Source organism: Schistocerca piceifrons, chromosome 8 (genome assembly GCF_021461385.2).
Source record: "Schistocerca piceifrons isolate TAMUIC-IGC-003096 chromosome 8, iqSchPice1.1, whole genome shotgun sequence".
Lineage (NCBI taxonomy): Eukaryota > Metazoa > Arthropoda > Insecta > Orthoptera > Acrididae > Schistocerca > Schistocerca piceifrons.
The window spans coordinates 215,223,149-215,244,306 of NC_060145.1; the positions used below are offsets into that span (position 1 = coordinate 215,223,149).

At 45.8% G+C, this 21,158-nt stretch overlaps 1 protein-coding gene across 1 annotated transcript in view; it reads left to right on the forward strand.

The window, feature by feature from the left end:
• Positions 1-20,666, forward strand: part of LOC124711357 (Krueppel-like factor 3) — a gene marked incomplete at its 5' end in the record, with an annotated part of 29,154 nt that extends 8,488 nt beyond the window's left edge. The window contains one exon of the mRNA XM_047241393.1: positions 16,962-20,666. Coding sequence (XP_047097349.1) covers positions 16,962-17,134 — 173 coding nt within the window. The remainder of the gene's footprint in view (positions 1-16,961) is intronic.
• Positions 20,667-21,158: the final 492 nt, after the last annotated feature.

The window sequence follows — 21,158 nt, forward strand, 5'->3', positions numbered from 1 at the left end:
GTACACGTCAACAAACTTTGCAAGAACAGGGAGAAATTATCGCAAGTGTGAAGCGAAGTCCCAGTACGAGCATACGAAGAATGTCCCTGCGTATGAATTTTCCACAGATACGTGTATGGGAAACATTACATGCGGAAAACCTGTATCCATTTCACATACAGCGTGTCTAAAATCTCCACGTTGGGGCAGTGCCCAACGACTTCAATTCTGTCACTGGGTAATTGAGAATAGTCATTTGTTTCCATACGTACCATTCACTGACGAAGCCCAGTTTTCACGACATAGAATAAACAATACACCCATTAATCATCGATGGTCACAGGAAAATATACACGCTTCAGTGGATAGCAATTTCCAAGTTCGTTTTGCCATAAATATTTGGTGCGACATGAACGGTAACCTTTTGATAGGTCCATTTATTACCAATAAGCAATTGACGGGAGAGAGGTACCTGCATTTTTGGAAAATTCATTTGTTTGGGAAAATTCATTTGTGGAACTGTTGGAAGACGTTCCGTTAGCCAAGCGAACTTTAATGAACTTTCAACATGACGGTGCCCCTCCACAAGTTACCTTACGTATCAGGGACCATCTCAACCTCACCTACCACAATCGATGGATTGGCCGTGGCGGTGCTGTTAACTGGCCTCCAAGATCACCTGACCTTACATCTTTAGATTTATGTTTATGGGGTTGGATGAAATCAGTGGTGCACAAAGTGAAGGTAAATGCACGAGATGAACTGCTTCGTCGCATCATGGACGATGCTGAATTGATTAGGAACCAACCACAGGCAATTGAACAAGCAACACAACATGTTATCGCTAGAGCGCAAAAGTGCATTGACGTTCATGGTGGGATATTCGAACGTGTTCTGTGAACTGTACAACATCTGTGCGATAAGTGTGAAAGCCGTGTGTAAAAGACGTGGTACGTCTTTCTCAACTGAATACATGCAACATGCATGTTGTAATGCATTATGTACTAAATGCAAAGTAAGTAAACATTATGTAAAATATGTAACATAACTATACTTGTCTGTAACATGCTACGGTCGCAGGTTCGAATCCTGCCTCGGGCATGGATGTGTGTGATGTCCTTAGGTTAGTTAGGTTTAAGTAGTTCTAAGTTCTAGGGGACTGATGACCACAGCAGTTGAGTCCCATAGTGCTCAGAGCCATTTGAACCATTTGTCTGTAACATTGTTTTCAAGAAAATCACGTTACGGTCCAGTTGTATTGCGTATACGTTCACGTTGTGCACATAAATTTTCCAAAATTAAAGTTCCTTTCAATACCCATACCTCCCTAACGAAGCATTTGCGGACCATGTTCATATAACATTTTTTGTTCAGAATTACTTATACTGTCACAGTGTAAAATATTGACCTTTCCTCCCCGAACACCCTGTATATGGGGGAGGACGGGGGGGGGGGGGGGGGCACAATTGTTACAGGGTTGGACTCATCGGAACTATTCACACCAGTCTCATGTAGTTGCAGCTTCACACAAGTTAAAATTTCAGTAACTTTATGTAAAATTTTTGAATGGGAATAGGCTCTTATATGTGTGATTCTGTGATGCCGAATAAGTTAATAACAGAATACCACGCTTAAATGCATAAAAATTTGTTTTCTTGTTAGGTTACTAAACGAAAAAAGCTCTGCTCATTCTGATCTGTTTTCCTACCGCTTACCTTACGAGGTAATTTCATTCAGTGTCGCTCAGTGTAGTTACTTCTAGGTATATTACGGTGGATACGGTCTCCCACAATTTGTCATCAGTAGTGCAGTTGTACAGTAATGGATTTCTTTTCCTGTGTATTCGCAGTTACATTTATTTACGTCAGGGTCAACAGCCAGAGCCTCGACCATTCGTTAATACTTTGCAGGTCGTTCTGCAAATACTGTCTTCTGGCGTTGCTAGTTTCTTATAAACAACCACATCGTCCGCGAACAGAATTAAAAAGTTTCCGACACTTTCCACTCGATCGTTTATATAATCGTAAACAGTAACGGTCGTATCACACTTCCTTGGGATACACCGGAAATTACCTTTACATCTCTTGATTTTGTTCTGTTGAGAGAAGCATTCTGAGTTCTTTCTGCAGGGAAGTCGAGAATCCAGCTATACTCGGTAAGCTCGTATTATTTTTTTCACTAAGCGTCAGTGCGGGATGATTTCAACAGCCTTCCTGGAAGTCAAGGAACGCGATATCAACCCCAGCCCCATTGTCTACGGCGCTGTGCATGTCAGGAGGAACAGAGCGAGCTGAGTTTCATAACACCCCTCTTTACGGAATCTGGGTTTATTTTTATAGAGCATATTTTCGATCTCAAAAACGTCATAATTCTTGATCATAAAATATGTTCAACAGTTCTGCAACAGATTGCTGTTAACGAGATAGGCCTAAACTTGAGGTGACGAAGGTCATGAGATAGCGATATGCACATTCGCGTACGTGAGGTGTAACGGGTAGCGCACTGGCAGAGATGTCATTTGTACTCGGGTGACTCGTGTGTAAAGGTTTCCGACGTGATTATGGCCGCACGATGGGAATTAAGACTTTGAACTCGGAATGGCAGTAGGAGTTAGACGCATGGGACATTTCATTTCGGAAATCGTTAGAGAATTCATTACTCTGCGATTCACATTGTCAAGAGTGTGCCGTGAATACCAAATTTCAGCCATCACCTCTCACCACGGACAATGCAGTGGCCAACGCCCGTCACTTAACGACCGTGAGAAGCGACGTTTCCGTACGGTTTTCATCGCTAACAGACAAGCAACAGTGCGTGAAATAACCGCAGAAATGAATGTGGGACATACGACGAACGTATCCGTTAGGACACTGCGGCGAAGTTGGACGTTAATGGGCCATGGCAACAGATGACCGACGCGAGTGGCTTTGCAGACAGCACAGCATCGCCTGTAGCGCCTTTCCTGGGTTCGCGACCATATCGGTTCGGTACTAGACGACTGGAAAGTCGTGTCCAGGTCACTTGAGTCCCGAGTTCAGTTGGTAAGAACTGATGGTAAGGTTCGAGCGTGACGGAGACTTCACAAAGCCATGGACCCAAGTTGTCAACAAGACACTGTGCAAGCTGTTGGTGGCTGCATAATAATGTGGGCTGTGTTTAAATGGTATAGACTGGGTCCTCTAGTCCAAATGAACAGATTGTTGGCTGCAGATGGATATGTTCGGCCACTTGGAGACCATTTTGATCGAATTTTTATGGATGATGATGCACCTTGACGCTGGGGCACGGTTGTTCGGGATTGGTTTGAAGAACCTGCTCGACAATAGGGCGAATGATTCGGCCACCAAGATGGCCCGTCATGAATGTCATCGAGCATTTATGGCACATAACCGAGAGGTCAGTTCGTATAGAAAATCCTAAACCGGCAACATTTACACAATTATGGTCAGCTTTAGAGGCAGCATGGCTAAGTATTTCTGCAGGGGCTTCCAACGGATTGTAGAGTCCATACCATCACGAGTTGCTCCTCTGTGCCTAGCAGAAGAAGGTGCGACACGATATTAGGAGGTATCCCCAGACTTTCGTCACCTCAGTCTATAATCATTTGCATATATCTTGTGTCTCTTCTTGAAAATGGGAATGACTACATTAATTGTAATAATGTTTGTTTATTTATTTACTAATTGCAATAACATGTATCATTCTGCCATGTAGGTTAATGGTTCAAATGGCTCTGAGCACTATGGGACTTAACTTCTGTGGTCATCAGTCCCCTAGAACTTAGAACTACTGAAACCTAACTAACCTAAGGACATCACACACATCCATGCCCGAGGCAGGATTCGAACCTGCGACCGTAGCAGTCGCGCGGTTCCGGACTGAGCGCCTTAACCGCGAGACCACCGCGGCATGTAGGTTAATGTTCTCATAGTATTTGAACATCTTTTGCGTGATAATTTTTTTTATTTTGTTCTAGACCATAAATTATTTGGGGCGTCAAGATGGACGGGACACAATGTACATGCGCTACTACACGCTCTGTGACGGCGTTTGGAGCGGAAGACGGCATTTAGAAGTGAAGCACACTTGCAGTATTCAAAGGGAAAGCACGTGCAGTGTCGTTCACCTCAGAAATGTGGGTAACGCCTACAAAAGGGCACGGGCGAAGAGTGGGGGGACGAGATGTTGGAGGCATTAGTTAGGCCGTCCCGCCGACAGGTCAGAATGCGCGGTCCCGGCGATGAGGAACGGAGGCTGTGCGCGGATTGAGCCGTCGCGCCCCCTGCTTCTGCTCTGCTCCGGCCTGCCGCGGCCGCGTCGCCAGGTAGGCAGAGCGCGGTCCTACCCGCGGGGACGGCTCGCGGCCGCGTTGTCGCCGCTATTTATGTGGGTCCGCCGCTGTCATACATGTAAGTTGTGGCGCGCGCGCAGATAAATGGGCGCAGATAGCCGCAGCCGGGCGGGACCCCGGCCGCTATCCGGCGGCAGCGCCGTGCCTTTTCCCCGGCTTTCGTTCCTTTTACGCTTCGCCCACATACCGCTCTTCTCTTTTGGGGAGTGGGGAGGGGAGGCAGCGTGATTTATTCCCCACCCGCGCACCTTACCCACGGTGACTCCTAGGCTTACCGAGCACATAATTCCTTCCGACCGGCGGCCCACCCCAAATGCGCGGCCAACCACCTTTCCACAGCTGCTCCCGACACCTGTCCGATTCTGTGTCTTCTGACAGTTCAGAATTGCCCTTTCTTTGCCTCTTATTTATCGTATTTTTTTCTGCCGTGTTTATGCGTCGTACGTTCCTCTTCATCTTGACGAGATTTACGACGCCGTTGTAATGGGAACGCGAAGACGTATTTACGACCGTGTAATAGTCTTCCTAAGTGTCACCAGCAAGGAGTCCAGTGATAATTTCGAGGGGTGCTCGTTCCAAATTACAATGATATCGAGTGACACATTTCCATTACTGAATCATTTGCCTTATGCTTCGCCTTTCATTTATTCCTTTTGTGCCTTTTGAAATACAGTTACGAGATTCTTCTCACGACACTCTATCACACACAGACGATTAAATGAGGTCGGCGTGGTAATTAATACAGTGGAAATGCATCCGAGAGCGGTGGGCTTTAAATCCTGGACGAAGCTTCTTGAAATAGGTATTCAGCGTTAACTCACATTTACTGTATCAGAGTGGCGAAAGGAAGACCATAACCGTCACGTTTCCTTGTCCTTCATAAACTGAGTTTATGTATCTTCCCTAAAGAAGTGGACACCAACATCTTGTCAACCTTTTAACCGCCACCGTAATCATTCATTGTTGCTTCGGTCTTCTCTAACCTCTCGGATCGTAACAACGTACTTGCTTGGTCGGAATTCTGGCACACAAGTATAGTTACTTAACAAAACTTGGGGAAAAAGAGAAGGAAATCTACGCAGAACTGAACTGAAATGTAACGAATCATAGTATGGCATTATTGGCGAGGAGACTGTGTCCGGGGGTCCTTCGGCTGCCTGGTGCAAGTCTGTCTTTTTGACGCCACATCGGCGACATCCCCGTCGGTGTAGATGAAATGAAATAATGAGGATAACACGAAAGCCCAATGCCCTAGCGAAAAGCGAAAAGAATCCTCAACCAGCTCGAAAATGGAAACCCAAGATGTAGAGGCTACGACGCTAACCGCCAGAGCACTGGAAGGGGACGAGCGAAGGCTCTGAGCACTATGCGACTTAACTTCTGAGGTCATCAGTCGCCTAGAACTTAGAACTAATTAAACCTAACTAACCTAAGGACATCACACACATCCATGCCCGAGGCAGGATTCGAACCTGCGACCGTAGCGGTCGCTCGGTTCCAGACTGTAGCGCCTAGAACCGCACGGCCACTCCGGCCGGCCGGGACGAGCAAAGCTCAAGAACTGTAAAGACAGGCAGTTAAAGTAAATAGGAAACCTATGCCAGATAAAGCGTTTCTGAACAACTAACGGCTCTGAGCACTATGGGACTTAACATCTGAGGTCATCAGTCCCCTAGAACTTAGAAATTCTTAAACCAGAACGAAATGTCAAGAGACAGTCACGTACGCAATCTTAAAGAGTACTCGTGGAAGTTGCTGAAAGACTGTAGCGCCTAGAACCGCTCGGCCACACCGGCCGGCTCTGAACAACATAATCGAAAGTAATCATGTTTAATATACACGGAGAAAATATATTTGAAGCGATCTCTCGGCTGATTAAATATAACTCAGCTGTTTTAGCGATTCCCATTTGTAGGATTGCGAAATTCGAAAGGCTCGAGCATCTGCATGCATACCTGTGTTATGTACTAGCATAGTACATACGCAAGTAGAGGATTACATATACTAGTAGAGAAGATCCAAACACGAGCAGCGAGTGACGGGTCACGGGTTCGTTTGGTAAGCGCGAAAGCGTAGCGCGATTCTCATCCACCTTCAGTGGCTGACCTCAAAGACAAATTTACTGTCAACGTTCAGCGACCGTACGTTTCTAGAAGAGTCAACTAGTACACTGAGGTGACAAAAGTCATGGGATACCTCGTAATATCGTGTCGGACCTCCTTTCGCCCAACGTAGTGCAGCGACTTGACGTGGCATGGACTCGACAAGTCTTTGGAAGTCCACTGCAGAAATATTCAGCCATACTGCCTCTATAGCTGTCCATAAATGCAAAAGTGTTGCCGGCGCCGGATTTCGTGCACGAACTGAACACTCGATTATGTCCCGTAAATGTACGGTGGGATTCATATCGGGCGATATGTATAGCCAAATCATTCGCGAACAACTGTGGCCAGGTGAAATGGCGCATTGTCATCCATAAAAATTCCATCGTTGTGTAGGAACATGAAGTCCACGAATGACTTCAAACTGTCTCCAAGTAGCTCTAAATAACTATTTCCAGTCAATGATCGGTCCAGTTGGACCAGAAGACTCAGTCCATTCTATCCAAACACACCGCACACCATTATGGAGCCACCACCAGCTTGCACAGTGCCTTGTTGACAACTTGGACCCGTGGCCTCGTGGGGTCAGCGCCGCATTCGAATCCTCGCATCACCTCTTCCCAACTGAAATCGGGACTCATCTGATCAGGCCACGGTTTTCAGTCGTCTAGTGTTCAACCGGGAAGGTCACGCGCCGAGGATAGGCTATGCAGGCGATGTCGTGCAGTTAGCAAAGGTACTCGCTTCGGTCGTCTGCTGTGATGGCCCTTTACCGCCACATTTCGCCGTACTGTCCTGATGAATACGTTCGTTGTACGTCGCACATTGATTTCTGCTGTTATTTAAAGCATTGTTGCTTGTCTCTTAGCACTCACAACTCGCCTTACACGCCGCTGCTCTCAGTTGTTAAGTGAGGGTCGTCGGCTGCTGCGTTGTCTGGGGTGAGTGGTAATGCTGAAATGTGATATTCTTGGCACACTCTTGACACTGTGGATCTCGGAATATTGAATTCCCTAACGATTCTCGATACGGATTGTCCTCTACATCTAGCACTAGCTACCTTTCCGTGTTCGAACTCTTATCAATCCCGTAATGCGGCCATAATCACGCCGGAAGTCTTTTCACAAGAATAGCTGAGTGCAAATGACGCTCCACCAATGCTCTGCCCTTTTATACCTTGTATACGCGATACTACCGCTACATGTATGTATGTATGCATATCGCTTGTCACCTCAGCGCATATTGCTTCCTCGCACATACGCCTAATAAGAAGGCCATAGAGGTAAAAATGAGAGAGATTCGAACTGACAGGAAGTTTACCAACAGTCACTTATTCGGCGCACCATTCGCGACAGGAAAAGGAATTGGGGGAAATGACAGCTGCACACAAAGTATTCTCTCCCACATACCGTAAAGTGGTTTGCGGAGTATATCTATAGACAGGTGTACCTAAGATATAGCTAATACTAGAAGGCTGCACTGTCTGCTAATGCGCCTCCGGTACAAGTTCTACTCTCGGAATTGCAAAAGTGTGGGCTAAAATAGAAGTGAGGGAAAGGAGCAGACGAGAAGGACGCGCTGGCCGGCGAGTGTTGGCGGCGATGGCATCGCGAGCCGCCAATCGGCGCTCCTGATTTACGGTAATGGCCGTGGCTGTGGCCGCGGCCGCGCGCATGCAAATACGGTAACGGCAACGCAGGCCGCGCGCCACCTTGCGCTGCGTCTACCAGGGCCGCGAGCTGCGTCCCAGCAGGACCCTCCTCTGGCCGCTACCAACTCGTCAGACCACCCGCCTTGTCGTGACAGTTTCAGCAACTTCCACGAGTGCTCTTAAGATTGCGCACGTGACTGTCTCTTGACATTTCCGCAAAATGTTCAGGCCAGAGTTACGTTAGTCAGCCTATGCGCCTACTAGACTGTCTTCAAAACTATAGCTCCTGAACGTTGTCTATGTATAATTTTAATTACTGCCAACATATATAATCGTCAGTACAGTGGAAATGTAATTGTTTCTTTCTCCATTTCGTAAGAGGAGAACGAACACATCGTTGTGTCTAATGAACGATTATTAAGGTTTTCTCAAATTTCACACGAGACTTTCTGTGATAGAAATTTTTTTCCAAGAGATGTGACTGCTTGTACCGTAAAACTTAATAAGGCTAACAACATGAGGTTCGAAACCCGCACTTCCTGAATATGTACCACCTTTTTCGTGTATTCTGTTGTCAGATCATGGCTCCTAGGAACACAACGAACGGGAGTGGTAATTCGTATGGAAGGGTAAAAACGGCCTCTTTCTCTCTTCCACCTCGTTTTACAAGGTAGTATAGGAAATGGTATAAATTCCCATTAACCACCATACATTTTTCGACTCGCAGTAACTCAAGCTGGTGTCGTTTAAAAGCGTATCTCATCACCATATTGTGCAGGTGTACGTATTACTTTGGCCAACTGATGTTATCGAATTTAATTGTTGATGTGACTTTATGTCGTATTTCCCCCAGACTACTGCTGTCTTCTTCCTTAAGTCGGCATTCGTGCCACTATGCCTTCGGTCACTTTCGACCTTGCCGGCCGGAGTGGCCGAGCGGTTCTAGGCGCTGCAGTCTGGAACCGCGCGACCGCTACGGTCGCAGGTTCGAATCCTACCTCGGGCATGGATGTGTGTGATGTCATTAGGTTAGTTAGGTTTAAGTAGTTCTAAGTTCTAGGGGACTGATGACCTCAGAAGTTAAGTCCCATAGAGCTCAGAGCCATTTGAACCATTTTGAACTTTCGACCTTTATCTTTATGCAAAGTGACTCCGTGATGACATACAAACTTTCTGGGACTATAGAAAATGGTAAATGTGTCAGGTTTATGTAAGGGACCCTGGCGCGGAAGCGACCTAGTCGAAACCTAAACCGAAATTTATGCTGCTACCTCTGACATCGGAATAATTGTACTGTTGAAACTTCCTGGCGGATTAAAACTGTATGCCGGACCGAGACTCGAACTATATCCTTTCTTCCAGGAATGCTGGTTCTGCAAGGTGTGCAGGAGAGCTTCTTTGAAGTTTGGAAGGTAGGAGACGAGGTACTGGCGGAATTAAAGCTGTGAGGACGGGTCGTGAGTCGTGCTTGGGTAGCTCAGTTGGTAGAGCACTTGCCCGCGAAAGGCAAAGGTCTCGAGTTCGGGTCTCGGTCCGGTACACAGTTTCATATCAGCGCACACTCCGCTGCAGAGCGAAATTTCTTAATTGTACTGTTGTTGCTAAGATTCTAGTTTAGACAATCCAGGGACCAAATATCCGTATAGAACACGTCCGGCTCATACCATGTTTCCAAGAGTGTTCCAACGATTAACTGAAGCAGTAACACAGTACAATGACCGAGGACGAAGACGACAAACCCCACGGATTCCCGACTTAGAAGCTGCAGTGCTTGCTTGAGTTGATGAGGCGCTTGCAATCAACACTCGACCAGCTGCACGTGAAATAAATATGTCGCAGAGTACTATGTGGCCAGTATTACGTGAAAAACAACTACACATCTACATCCACAGAAACTGCATGCTTGAACTGCTGACTTCGGATCTCGTGTCCTGTCCAGCCAGTGCTTATTCCTGCTGTTTACAGCCGATCTTCTCTTTCTGCTTATGTTATTTTCACGCATTAAGCATGTTTTACCAGATATGGAATGCTAAATAGTAGCAACAGTCATGATTGGGTCGAGGGAAACCCTACCATACAGCTGTGGAAAGCCATCAACACAGATTATCATTCAACGAGTGGACGGGCATAATCAGATTCTTTTTTTCTTCCTCCCTGCTTAATGTACCAGCGTATGCAGGTTCCTGTAACATCCCACTTATTATTCGTCAACGGATGTGGCTACATCATCATAGAGCTTGACCTCACTTTAGACTGATGGTTCGTGAACACGTCTGTCAGACATTCCCTGAAAAGTGGATCGGTGGAGGAGGTCATGTTTCGTGGCGATGGATCTTACTCCATTTGGTTTCTTCTTGGAGAGACAAGTGAAACATCTTGTGTACGAGACGTCGACACTGAAGAGGATATTCCTAATAAGAATTCTCGCTGCCTGTGGCACTGTTAAAACTACACGGGAGAGATTACAGTGGGTATGAAAGAACTTCGCGCAACGATGCCATGCCTGCATTGAGGCTGATGGACGCAATTTTCAACAATTGTTGTGTTGCGGAGAATTCAGCGGGAATTCTGCACGTCACGATGAGAGTTGGGGAAGTTGGAATCCTTAGTTCGAATGCAGTGCGAGACTAAGGCACAACTCGAGTACATTTTCGCTTATGTCCATGGACTCCTGTCCTTTCCAGACTAGGGTCCCTTACTTCAAATTAATATATTCACTCTTTTCAGTCGTCCCTGAAACTTCATAACATCATCACAGAATCACCGTGTGTAGCGTCTAGTGTCTGTAAGATTTTTTTAGCTGCTCCTACCAACGGGTTTTACGCAACTCGCAACGCCTTAAAATACCACGTGCAACATTTTCATATTCTCTCGCTCACTGTGTGCAGACTGTTAGTCCTACAGGAAAAAAAAAAAAAAAAACATCAGGACATTTTTATAGGAAATAATATACGAGGGTTGGAACTGTAATAGTGGCAACTATGTATTTACAGTTCGTACAAAATAGATACGTGTTTCAAAGTTTTACTGACCTTCAAAGTAGTCACCAGAATTGTGTATAACCCGTTGCCAGCGATGTGGAAGTCGTAGGATATTCTTAGCAGTGACAGTTGGGTTGACAATTCGAGCGGCGCGGTCTATTGCCCGATGAATTTGTAGCAGTTCTGAAGCGAATGCCGCGAAGTGTTTCCTTCAGTTTAGAAATCGAGTTGAACTTACGAGGGCTTAAGTCAGGAGAGTGGAGTAGGTGGTATAGCACTTAGCAGCCCCATCAGTCAAACAAAAGAGTAACAGCTTGCACTGTACGTGCTTGAGCATTGTCCTGCCAAATGATTGTCAGGTCCTGCAGAAAGTGTCATCCCTTCTGTCTCTAAGCCGGTCGTAGGTTGTGTTCTAAAACTGAAGAGCATTGAGACAGAAGTGATGACAACATTTTCTGCAGGGGCTGACCGTCATTTTGCAGGACAATGCTCAAGCACGTACAGTGCAAGCTGTTACTGATTTGTTTTACTGTTGGGGCTGCTAAGTGTTATACCACCTACTCCACTCCCCTGACTTAAGCCCTCGTGAGTTCAATTCGATTTCTAAACAGAAGGAAACACTTCACAGAATTCGTTTTAGAGCTGTTACAAAGCCGCTCGAACTGTCAACACAAATGGTACTGCTAAGAGTAGCCTACGACTTTCACATCGCTGGCAAAGGGTTATGCACAATGCTGGTGAACCTCAGTAAAACTTTGAAACACACATCTATTTGGTTCGAGCTGTAAATAAATAGTTGCCACTATTAAAGTTCCAACCCTCGTAGTTGAATTTTGTACTGGGATAAGTTTCCGCTGGAGGTGGTAGTTTTCGAATTATTCAACAAAAACGTACGGATAAAGTGACCTTCAAACGCGCTTTTGTTGAATAGCTCGAAAACTGTGGCTTCCAGCGAAAACTTATCTCACTACAAAATTTAGCTACATTAAATTTCCTAGAAAAAGCCGGCCGAAGTGGCCGTGCGGTTAAAGGCGCTGCAGTCTGGAACCGCAAGACCGCTACGGTCGCCGGTTCGAATCCTGCCTCGGGCATGGATATTTGTGATGTCCTTAGGTTAGTTAGGTTTAACTAGTTCTAAGTTCTAGGGGACTAATGACCTCAGCAGTTGAGTCCCATAGTGCTCAGAGCCATTTGAACCATTTGAACCTAGAAAAAGGTTCTGCTCATTTTTTCTGTTTGCGTTTAGCGAGCGAGAGACCATGAAAATCTCGCTTGTGGTTTTTGAAGGCGTCACGGGTTGCGTAAAACCCATAGGTGAGGGCTGCTGAATCATCCTCTATATGTATATCTTTTTTGTGTGTAACTTGGTTGGAATTTATGTTCCATTGTTATCGTGCAATATCGTAAAAACGTAAGGGGTTTACGCTAATGTTCTTTGTGATAAATTCAAACGCAGTATGAAAGGAGTGAAATGTTGATTGGCGTCAGGGTTTCGTCCGTCAGACGTGGGAAGGTTGCTGCAACTGGGATGTTAATCTCGGCACAAATCGGACGTCTGCGGCGATGATGCAAGGCGGACCGCAGCGGGCCGGCCCGGGCCGGGTTCATCTCTGGCGGGGCGCAGAACAATGGGTCGGCTTCGGCACTCCGTCACGCGACACCGCTGTGGCCTATCTGCTCGTGCCACGAGCACCGGCGCACCCCAAAAACGAATAAAAGCCAAAGGCGTGGGAAGACGGCGGCGTACGAGGGGCAGAGGGTGGCGAACCGCGAGACAGACTCATATAAATAAAGAAATTGCGTCAGATTTGAGCACAGCGGTTTAGCCCAAATAAATATATGTCGAAGGACGGAACGGGAATGTGGCTACGCGGGCCAGGAGAGGAGCTCGGTGGAAACGCAGGTGGTGGTGGCGGTGGTGGTGGTGGTGGTGGTGGGGGGGGGGGGGGAGTAGGGTTGTTTATTTACTTTGTGGCGAGGCCGCAGCGGCGCACGACTTATGTGCCCTAAGTGGGCGCCGGCAAAGCACACCGGTAAATCAGGGCCTGGAAACGAGCCTCGCGGTGCACTGCGCCGCCGCCGACAATGGCCGAGAATTGCCGGCTGGCGGGCGCGGTGAATATGACCTAATTGGTTTCGTATTTCCCACCGCAATCGGAACAGACAGTATCATTTACGCCTGGGGGTAGGGTGGGGAGCAGGCGTGGCTCGGCGGGAAGGGAGCGTGGTGGGTAGGGACCGGTGTTTTATTGGTCACGCGGACCGCGTGTCCGCCCGCAGCGGGCGCCGCTGTCGTACAAAGACTGCTGGCAGGGTACTCCGCCGCGCGCGACAGCCTCTAGATCGCCGATGGCTAATTTAGGATCGATTCTCCCGGCGGGAGCCGCTCTACCGGCCGCGAGCAGCAAGCCCGTGCGCCGCGCCGTGAAATACGCGTCCTTTCTTCTGCGCTCTTCCCAGTCACTAATTTGCGTGGCGACGCCGCCTCAATGGACGACGCCATTAACCGCGAGACGAAGCGTGTTTCTAATTTCGACGGCTGGAAAATAATTGTCGACGTAACTTACTGGTCGTTAGCTGCGGCGCGGACACTCTGGAGACTCGTGTACGGCGCAGCGCTACTTAGCGCCCCGCATCTAATCGCCATTGTCTGACCTAACGACGCATTATTCATGTCACCTGCTGCGAGCCAACTATCCCACATGTGGCGCTATGTAACGTGTTAGCGACGCTGGTCTTTCTTCCGACAATTAATCTCGCTTCGTCGCTGTAGCTGCTGTTACTCTGGAGGATATAGGCGTTTACCATTCTGCTGTGCTCGATACGCAGCACTGCCTATATGTCTTAAAGCCTCCTATACAGCTTTGTGCACTTGACACGCGCTTCGCAGGAAACATGCACCCTGCTGTACTTTTCATTAACAAGGCTGTTATTATTGGGAGAACACAAAGTGCAAGGACCTGGATCATTAATTGCAAGAAAGTTGTCGCGTTGCTGTTAGTAGGGTACCAGGTACTTGCACGTCGTACATCACATACTACGGTCATTGCCACGCATCCCTGCACTGTGTTCTCACATAGATTTGCTTATGCTATGATTGCTGGGCTTAAACACATAATCATTTCTACCGCCGATTCATATCTTTTTCACCCAGTAATTGCTGCTAATTATGTGTATCTACATGACTACCTAGCAGTTCACAATTAAATGCCTGGAAGAGGGTTCATCGAACCACCTTCAACCTATTTCTCTGCCCTTCCACTCTCGAACAGCGTGGGAGAAACTAACACTAATATGTCATTTCCCGTAAGTAATTTAGGAAAACCATACAAAATCTAAGTATGACTGACTCGCAGAGGGTTCATCGAACCACCTTCAAACTCTGTCGTTCCACTCTCGAACAGTTTGCGAGAAAAACGAACAGTTAAATATTTCCGCGAAAGCTCTGATTTCCCTTATTTTATCACGCTGATCGTTTCTTCCTATATAGGATGCAGCAACAAAATATTTTCACTCTCTGAGGAGAAAGTTGGTGATTGAAATTGCATGAAAAGTTCTCGCTGCAACGAAAAACGCCTTTGTTTTAATGATTACCACCCAGGTTCACGCATCGTATCCATAACACCCTCCATCCTGTTTCGCCAGAAAAGGAGCTGCCCTTCTTTAAACTCTTTCGATGTTCTCTGTCCATCCTATCTTTCGTGACACAGTATCCTTGACACCTTCAAGGCGATCTCTGTACCCTTCTGGTCTGACTGGTCCTTCTGAACAGCATCGTGAGGTAAACCATTCTTGTTTCTCCATCCATGTACAATTTGGCTAAAAAATTAAATCTGCCGAAGATATTCTCCATTGACTGCGCCAGGACCAAGCAGCTGACAGTTGTAAATTTTTCTGTCGTTTTATGCCCAATAGTCAGGATTAGACGGCTAAAATTGCGAAAGCACGAAGTTTGCGTGAAATCTGAGGCAGCAAGAACAGAGAAGCTTCTTTCTGCTTAACTTAATTTTTCCAACTAACATCTCTGAAAATATTGGACATAGGGACTGACATACTTGTCTTTTCTTGTATAACAAGCTGGCTCGTGAAGAATGGCTTGATCTAGTTTTAAAAAAATTAAAGAATTTAAAATTGGGATTTAACTACCCGTCGACGACGACATCTAAAGACAGAACACAGGTTCAGAATTGGACATGAATGAGGAGGAAATCTATCGCGACCTTAAAGTGATGCAGGAATACCATACAAAATATAAATCTGGATGTCTTAATTATTGAATCAGCTCCGTCAATGTAGCTGATTTCAGAAAGTCATAATATTTGTTAATATAATTTACTTCAAACGGTGTAACTAATTACATAGTTGTAACTAATTACTTAATATACGCTGGGGCTCCCTGGTTCCGGAAATCATGTTACTATTCTCGCTTCATGCTGCATGAATGTCATTTACACCGTAAGTCTGTTAGTCCCAAAAGTTTCTCAAAGTTAATTTAAAATCTGTTAAATGACTGAGAATAAGCTGTTACATTGTACGAATATAGAGCAATAAGAAATTCAGACAGGCCGCACAAAGTGATCATATTGTATTATGTATCTCATACAGGGAGTTTTTCCCCCTTTTTGAAGTGACACTACAGGCGTTTTGGGTATCTCGCGTAGATTAGAGACCACCAACTCATAAACGACATAAGGTATACGTACGAGGTTTCTAACAAGATGCATAAAGACGACAGAATGTCTGCGGAGTTCGGTGGCCAGCGGAAGTGTTTAGACTCGGAAGAGTCTTCCTGGAGCCACTCTGTAGCATTTCTGGGCATGTGGGGTGCCGCATTGTCCTGCTGGAATTCCCCAAGTATGTCGGAATGCACAGTGGACATGAATGGATGCAGGTGATCAGTCAGGATGCTTACGTTCGTGTTCACCTGTCACAGTTGTATCTAGACGTATCAGGGGTCCCATATCACTCCAGCTGCAGACGCCCCACAGCATTACATAGCCTCCACCAGACTGAATAGTCCCCTGCTTACATGCAAAGTCCATGGATTCATGAGGTTGTCTCCTTACACGTACACGTCCTCCGCCGGCCGTGGTGGCCAAGCGGTTAAAGGCGCTACAGTCTGGAACCGCGCGACCGCTACGGCCGCAGGTTCGAATCCTGCCTCGGGCATGGATGTGTGTGATGTCCTTCGGTTAGTTAGGTTTAAGTAGTTCTAAGTTCTAGGGGACTGATGACCTTAGAAGTTAAGTCCCATAGTGCTCAGAGCCATTTGAACCATTTGAACACGTCCTCCATTTGCTCGATACAATTTGAAACGAGACTCGTCCGACCAGGCAACATGTTACCAGACATCAATAGTCCAGTGTCGGTGTTGACACACCGACGCGAGGCCTAAAGTTTTGTGCCGTGCAGTCATCAGGGGTACACGAGTGGGCCTTCGGCTCCGAAAGCCCATATCGATGATGTTTCGTTGAATGGTTCTGACGCTGACGCTTGTTGGTGGCCTAGCATTAAAATTTGCAGCAGTATGCGGAAGGGTTACACTTCTGTCACGTTGAACGACTGTCTTAAGTCATCGTTGGTTCCGTTCTTGGCAGCAGTAACCGATCTAACAACTATGCCGAACACTTGTTGTCTTACATAGGCGTTGTCGACCGCAGTGTCGTATTCCGCCTGTTTACCTATCTCAGTATTTTAATACGCATGCCTGTACCAATTTCTTTGGCGCTTCAGTGTGTTTGTGCATTTAAGGTACCAAATTTAAGATTATGTGCACTTATACCCGTTACACCCTGTATATTAACGTCATATAACAACATCATGTCCTCCCACTGCATTATTATAGCCCTGCCTAGATTCTCAGTAGCGCTGATTGTCTCCATTTCTTTATGTTTCAGGCGAGAAACCGTACCAGTGCATGTGGGACGGGTGCACGTGGAAGTTCGCGCGCTCGGACGAGCTGACGCGCCACTTCCGCAAGCACACGGGCCAGAAGCCGTTCAAGTGCCACCTGTGTCAGCGCTCCTTCTCGCGCTCCGACCACCTGTCGCTGCACATGAAGCGCCACTGAGAAGACGAGCCGTCGCGCCGCTGCCGAGTCTGCGACAGTGCCTGCGTCCGTCGCGGCTGCCAACACCTTCCGCACTAAAGAAGACACGTGAATGTTCTAAGGCACCTTCACTAAAGTCGGGGACGCTACCGGTCGATGTCTCCGCGTCGTCTCACTGTTTCGTCACGATTGACCTTCCTCCTCGTTTCTGCCCGCCAGTGTCGAGAGATCAGAAAACTCGTGTCTGCTGCCAGGGTTTCCCCCACCGAGAACTACTTTTCTCTTTAGATTTACTGGATATATGTGTAACACCTTGCCAGCCTGTGGAGTGGTTACGTACACCTTCTTAACCTATGGCGAAAACGCAACTTCGTTTAAAAACAAATTACGGAATTCAGACAATATCAAGCTCGATACCGGTGCCAAGAAAGCTATATAGAGTCCAAAGATTTTTTGGTGCGCGTGGCACGATGACCGGAGTTTTACACCAGCGAGTCTCGCATCCTTAGACTCCAAAGTTGAGTATGAAACGGCCTGCTTTTAGATACCCATTCGAGCGTGCCCAAGATTGCTTCCAGCAGTAAATTCGTTGTGTAGCAGCCAGCTGGAAGAGAACAGTCCTAGTCGCCGCCAGTTCGCAAGTTTAACATCCACGTGTCTCCCGCCAGAGCACTTCGCTGATTGGGAGATGTCGTTCCAAAATAGCTAGAGAGTCGGATAGAGCGAACAAATGACGCGAGAGCTTGCACGTACTGCCTTTGCAGCCCAGCAGCTGGCGCTGAGCGCAGATGTCGGACCGCACGGGGCGCAGTGGCCAGCCCGCCCGTCTGCCACCTGTTAGGGTTCCGCTGGAACCAGTTCCTCCACACTCAGCGCGCAGCCGGCGGTGTCGGCAGCGTTCCGGCACGCCTCCGCTCTCGTCCAAACGAATTCGTCGCTGCCCCGCCGTCGCGTCTCAAATTGTCTGCCGACTCCAGGTACTTACCTCTCTGCATGTGTACTTTCCGTCCAACGACAGTCATTAAAACGGCTGTCCCCTTTTGCGTCCACGTGTGCCCACGATTTGCGTTCGAACAGAACAGTTTTCGCTGTGGAGAAAGATGGTAATTCATTTTTCGGCCACGTTGATAGCAGTTAGACGCATAAAAACTGTTCGCGTAGAGCTACGTCACTTTTGAGCGAGATAAACAAATAGAGAGCATCGAAGAAAGTACAAAATCTGCTGATCCTTCGATTTAATGTCTCCTCAAGACCATTTCACGATTCACTAAACAGATATTGTATAAACGGCAATACAACACAAATTTGTCCATTGAAAGTGTCAATTTGTAATACTTTGGTAATATTTTATTTATCAGAAGTGTTGTACCATTTTTATACACACAGAGGTACCTTTATACGCAGCTAGTAATAATCCATTCATAACGTCTATCAATTTCAGCAGCTTTACAAGATCCACTAGTTTCTGTCCTTAATTAGAGTCCTAAAACCTCGGATAGCCTTCATACGTGAGCTTCACATTCCATTAAGGAAACTGCCAACTACAAAAGTCTTCCAGTTATGAAATCTGCGATCTTGAAGTATTTGCACGTATTGGCTTGGACAAATTTGACGATTAAATTTTCATTTTTCTTTAAAAAGAATTGTGCAAATGTAATATATTCGAAGAGAGTATTTAACTACAAATTACTGTGATCTTATCTGGGCAGACTGCCAGACGTAAGCAATCAGTACATTGTTGCGTAACATTACTGTGATATAACAATTTGTAAGCATCAAAGGCCTAATCTATACGTTCACTGCAACATAATGCTGAGTGCAGATACAGTTGTAATGGGAGGGGGAAATAGTGGAGATCAGCTTTCATTCATGGTCGCTGAATAATTACTTAGGATGTTTTCACACTTTAACTGTGTATCTGTTAATTATCACTATTGGAGTGGGGTTTATTCGGCACAGTAGAAGAAGAATGCAGTGATACAACTATTGGAGAACGACTATGAGGAGTCTGTTGCTAGTTTTTCTTAATCATCTCACTTAATATTTTATGGCTTGAATCGTACTTGAAAAAGGAGGTACACTGGAATGAATTTGGACGTTTTTACCTGTGAGTGATAAGGTTTCACTATGCTTTGTTTATCAGCCAGAGAAATTGGGCACAAAGAGGAAAGAAAACATCATTTGTATTTCGCTTTCAGTGACTGCTACTATGAAGTGATTAGTTTAAGAAATTAATTTATTGAATGTTTCAGCCCTTTGTAAATACAATTGTACAGCGATTGAGAACGTGAGTTTTCTGTATTGTACATATAGACATAAATCTATATTTTAGGAGATATATTACGTTTTGATAATGTACAAAACTGTTATTTAATTTTATCTTTCTTGCGAAAAAAAAAAGAATCTGTTAAACGTTCTTGCCGATCAACTGAGAGATATCTTAATAATTTTTCTTTGATTCTTGTTAATAGAAACGACTGGGATTGGTTATAATTGATATGGCTGTGGATAACTGTGTTTTGGGATTTGAATTTAAACTGATAGTAATTTATTCGATGTTGGCTGAATCATATACGCTGAAGCAATAAGAGGGAACAAAACAGAAGTGAGACTACAGAATACTGAGCCAGTCTACCTCAGACGGTCACTCCATACGGCTGCCTTTGCGTGCTTTCAAAGCACACGCAGTCGTGGGGCAGTCACTACACTGGCCTCGCCAGGATTTAATTAGCCTCACGCGTAGAAATGTCTGGCTCAGTGTTCTGTGGTCACATCCCGATTCGAGTTATTAACTTCCGTCCTACGCCTGCTTACGCGGGCGGGTGAGTGCCTGTTTGTCTTCGAGTGGTTGTGTGAGTTTTTGTGTGTGATAAAGAGGAAAGGCCAGTGAGAGTTGAGGGGAAGCTGTGGAGGGCGCGGACCACCAACTGAGCTAGCGAGCCTGCCGACTTAGTTACCAGAAGGTCCCATCTCTGATGTGGGGCGTTGCTGCCAATGCAGCGCCTCAGACGCTTCTGTCACATATTTCTCGCGTGAAAGAGGTTGGTGGTCCGTGTTCCCACTACAGTGTTTTTTTATTTTAATATATTTCAAATTTTTTGTTTTTGTTTTTGTCGTTCATTAATTTTATGATTATATCGCCAAGAAGAAAAAGCTATGCACACCACAGGTCAGTGTCTACTTCTTCGAAATAATCTCTGTAATATAATGGTCAGTATGAGCGCACATTTCTTTTTCCCATCGTGTTTGCTACGTTGGTTATCTTTATAATTTATTTATGCTATGTAGTATTGTCTTTATTCTTGTAAATATGCTGCATACGTTTTATGTATAGTTATTTTAAGTGAGGCATTATGCTAGAATTTTCGTAGTTCTTTTTAAGCTGGTAAAAGTGTACGTGAAAGTTTGTGGAATAAATGTATGATTGTTCTGGTTTTATGCTAAGCCATCAGAAGAAGGCTTGGTTGCTTGTTACGCAAAATAACATTCCAGATTACAATAAAAAGTGGTGTATGTGAAAAGGTATACTTGCAAAACGAAATAAAAAAATAAAAAGTAGCATACAGTGCAGTAAATGTACATTTTGCTCCCTTATTCCTTTCACCGAATCCACCACATTTTAATTACAGGAGTGTCCTTTGTATTTGTCTCACCTAATGGTAAGTATCATCAGAGACAATCAAGTAAGTGTCTTGAATTTCATAGTTTCTGTGACATGCTTACTGTTTAACTGAACATCCTGGAAAGAACGCATGTGAATCACAAACTCACTTAAACAAGAATTATAAGCAAACCCTAGAAAGCAATTCATACTACCAGCGGAAAACGTTTTGTGATCTACTGAAGACTATACCATTATGGACAATCAATGCTATCCACACTCATGCTATGGTACACATTTACGTTGATCCTAGTGACAGTTTCAGAAACCACAAGAAAGCATGCAACTGATATGAAACTGTAATAATACTCAAAGCTTATTATAGAACGTAAGTGGTTGAACTACAGAGCAATATCGAGAGCTTTGTTTGAGCCTAGCTTTTAC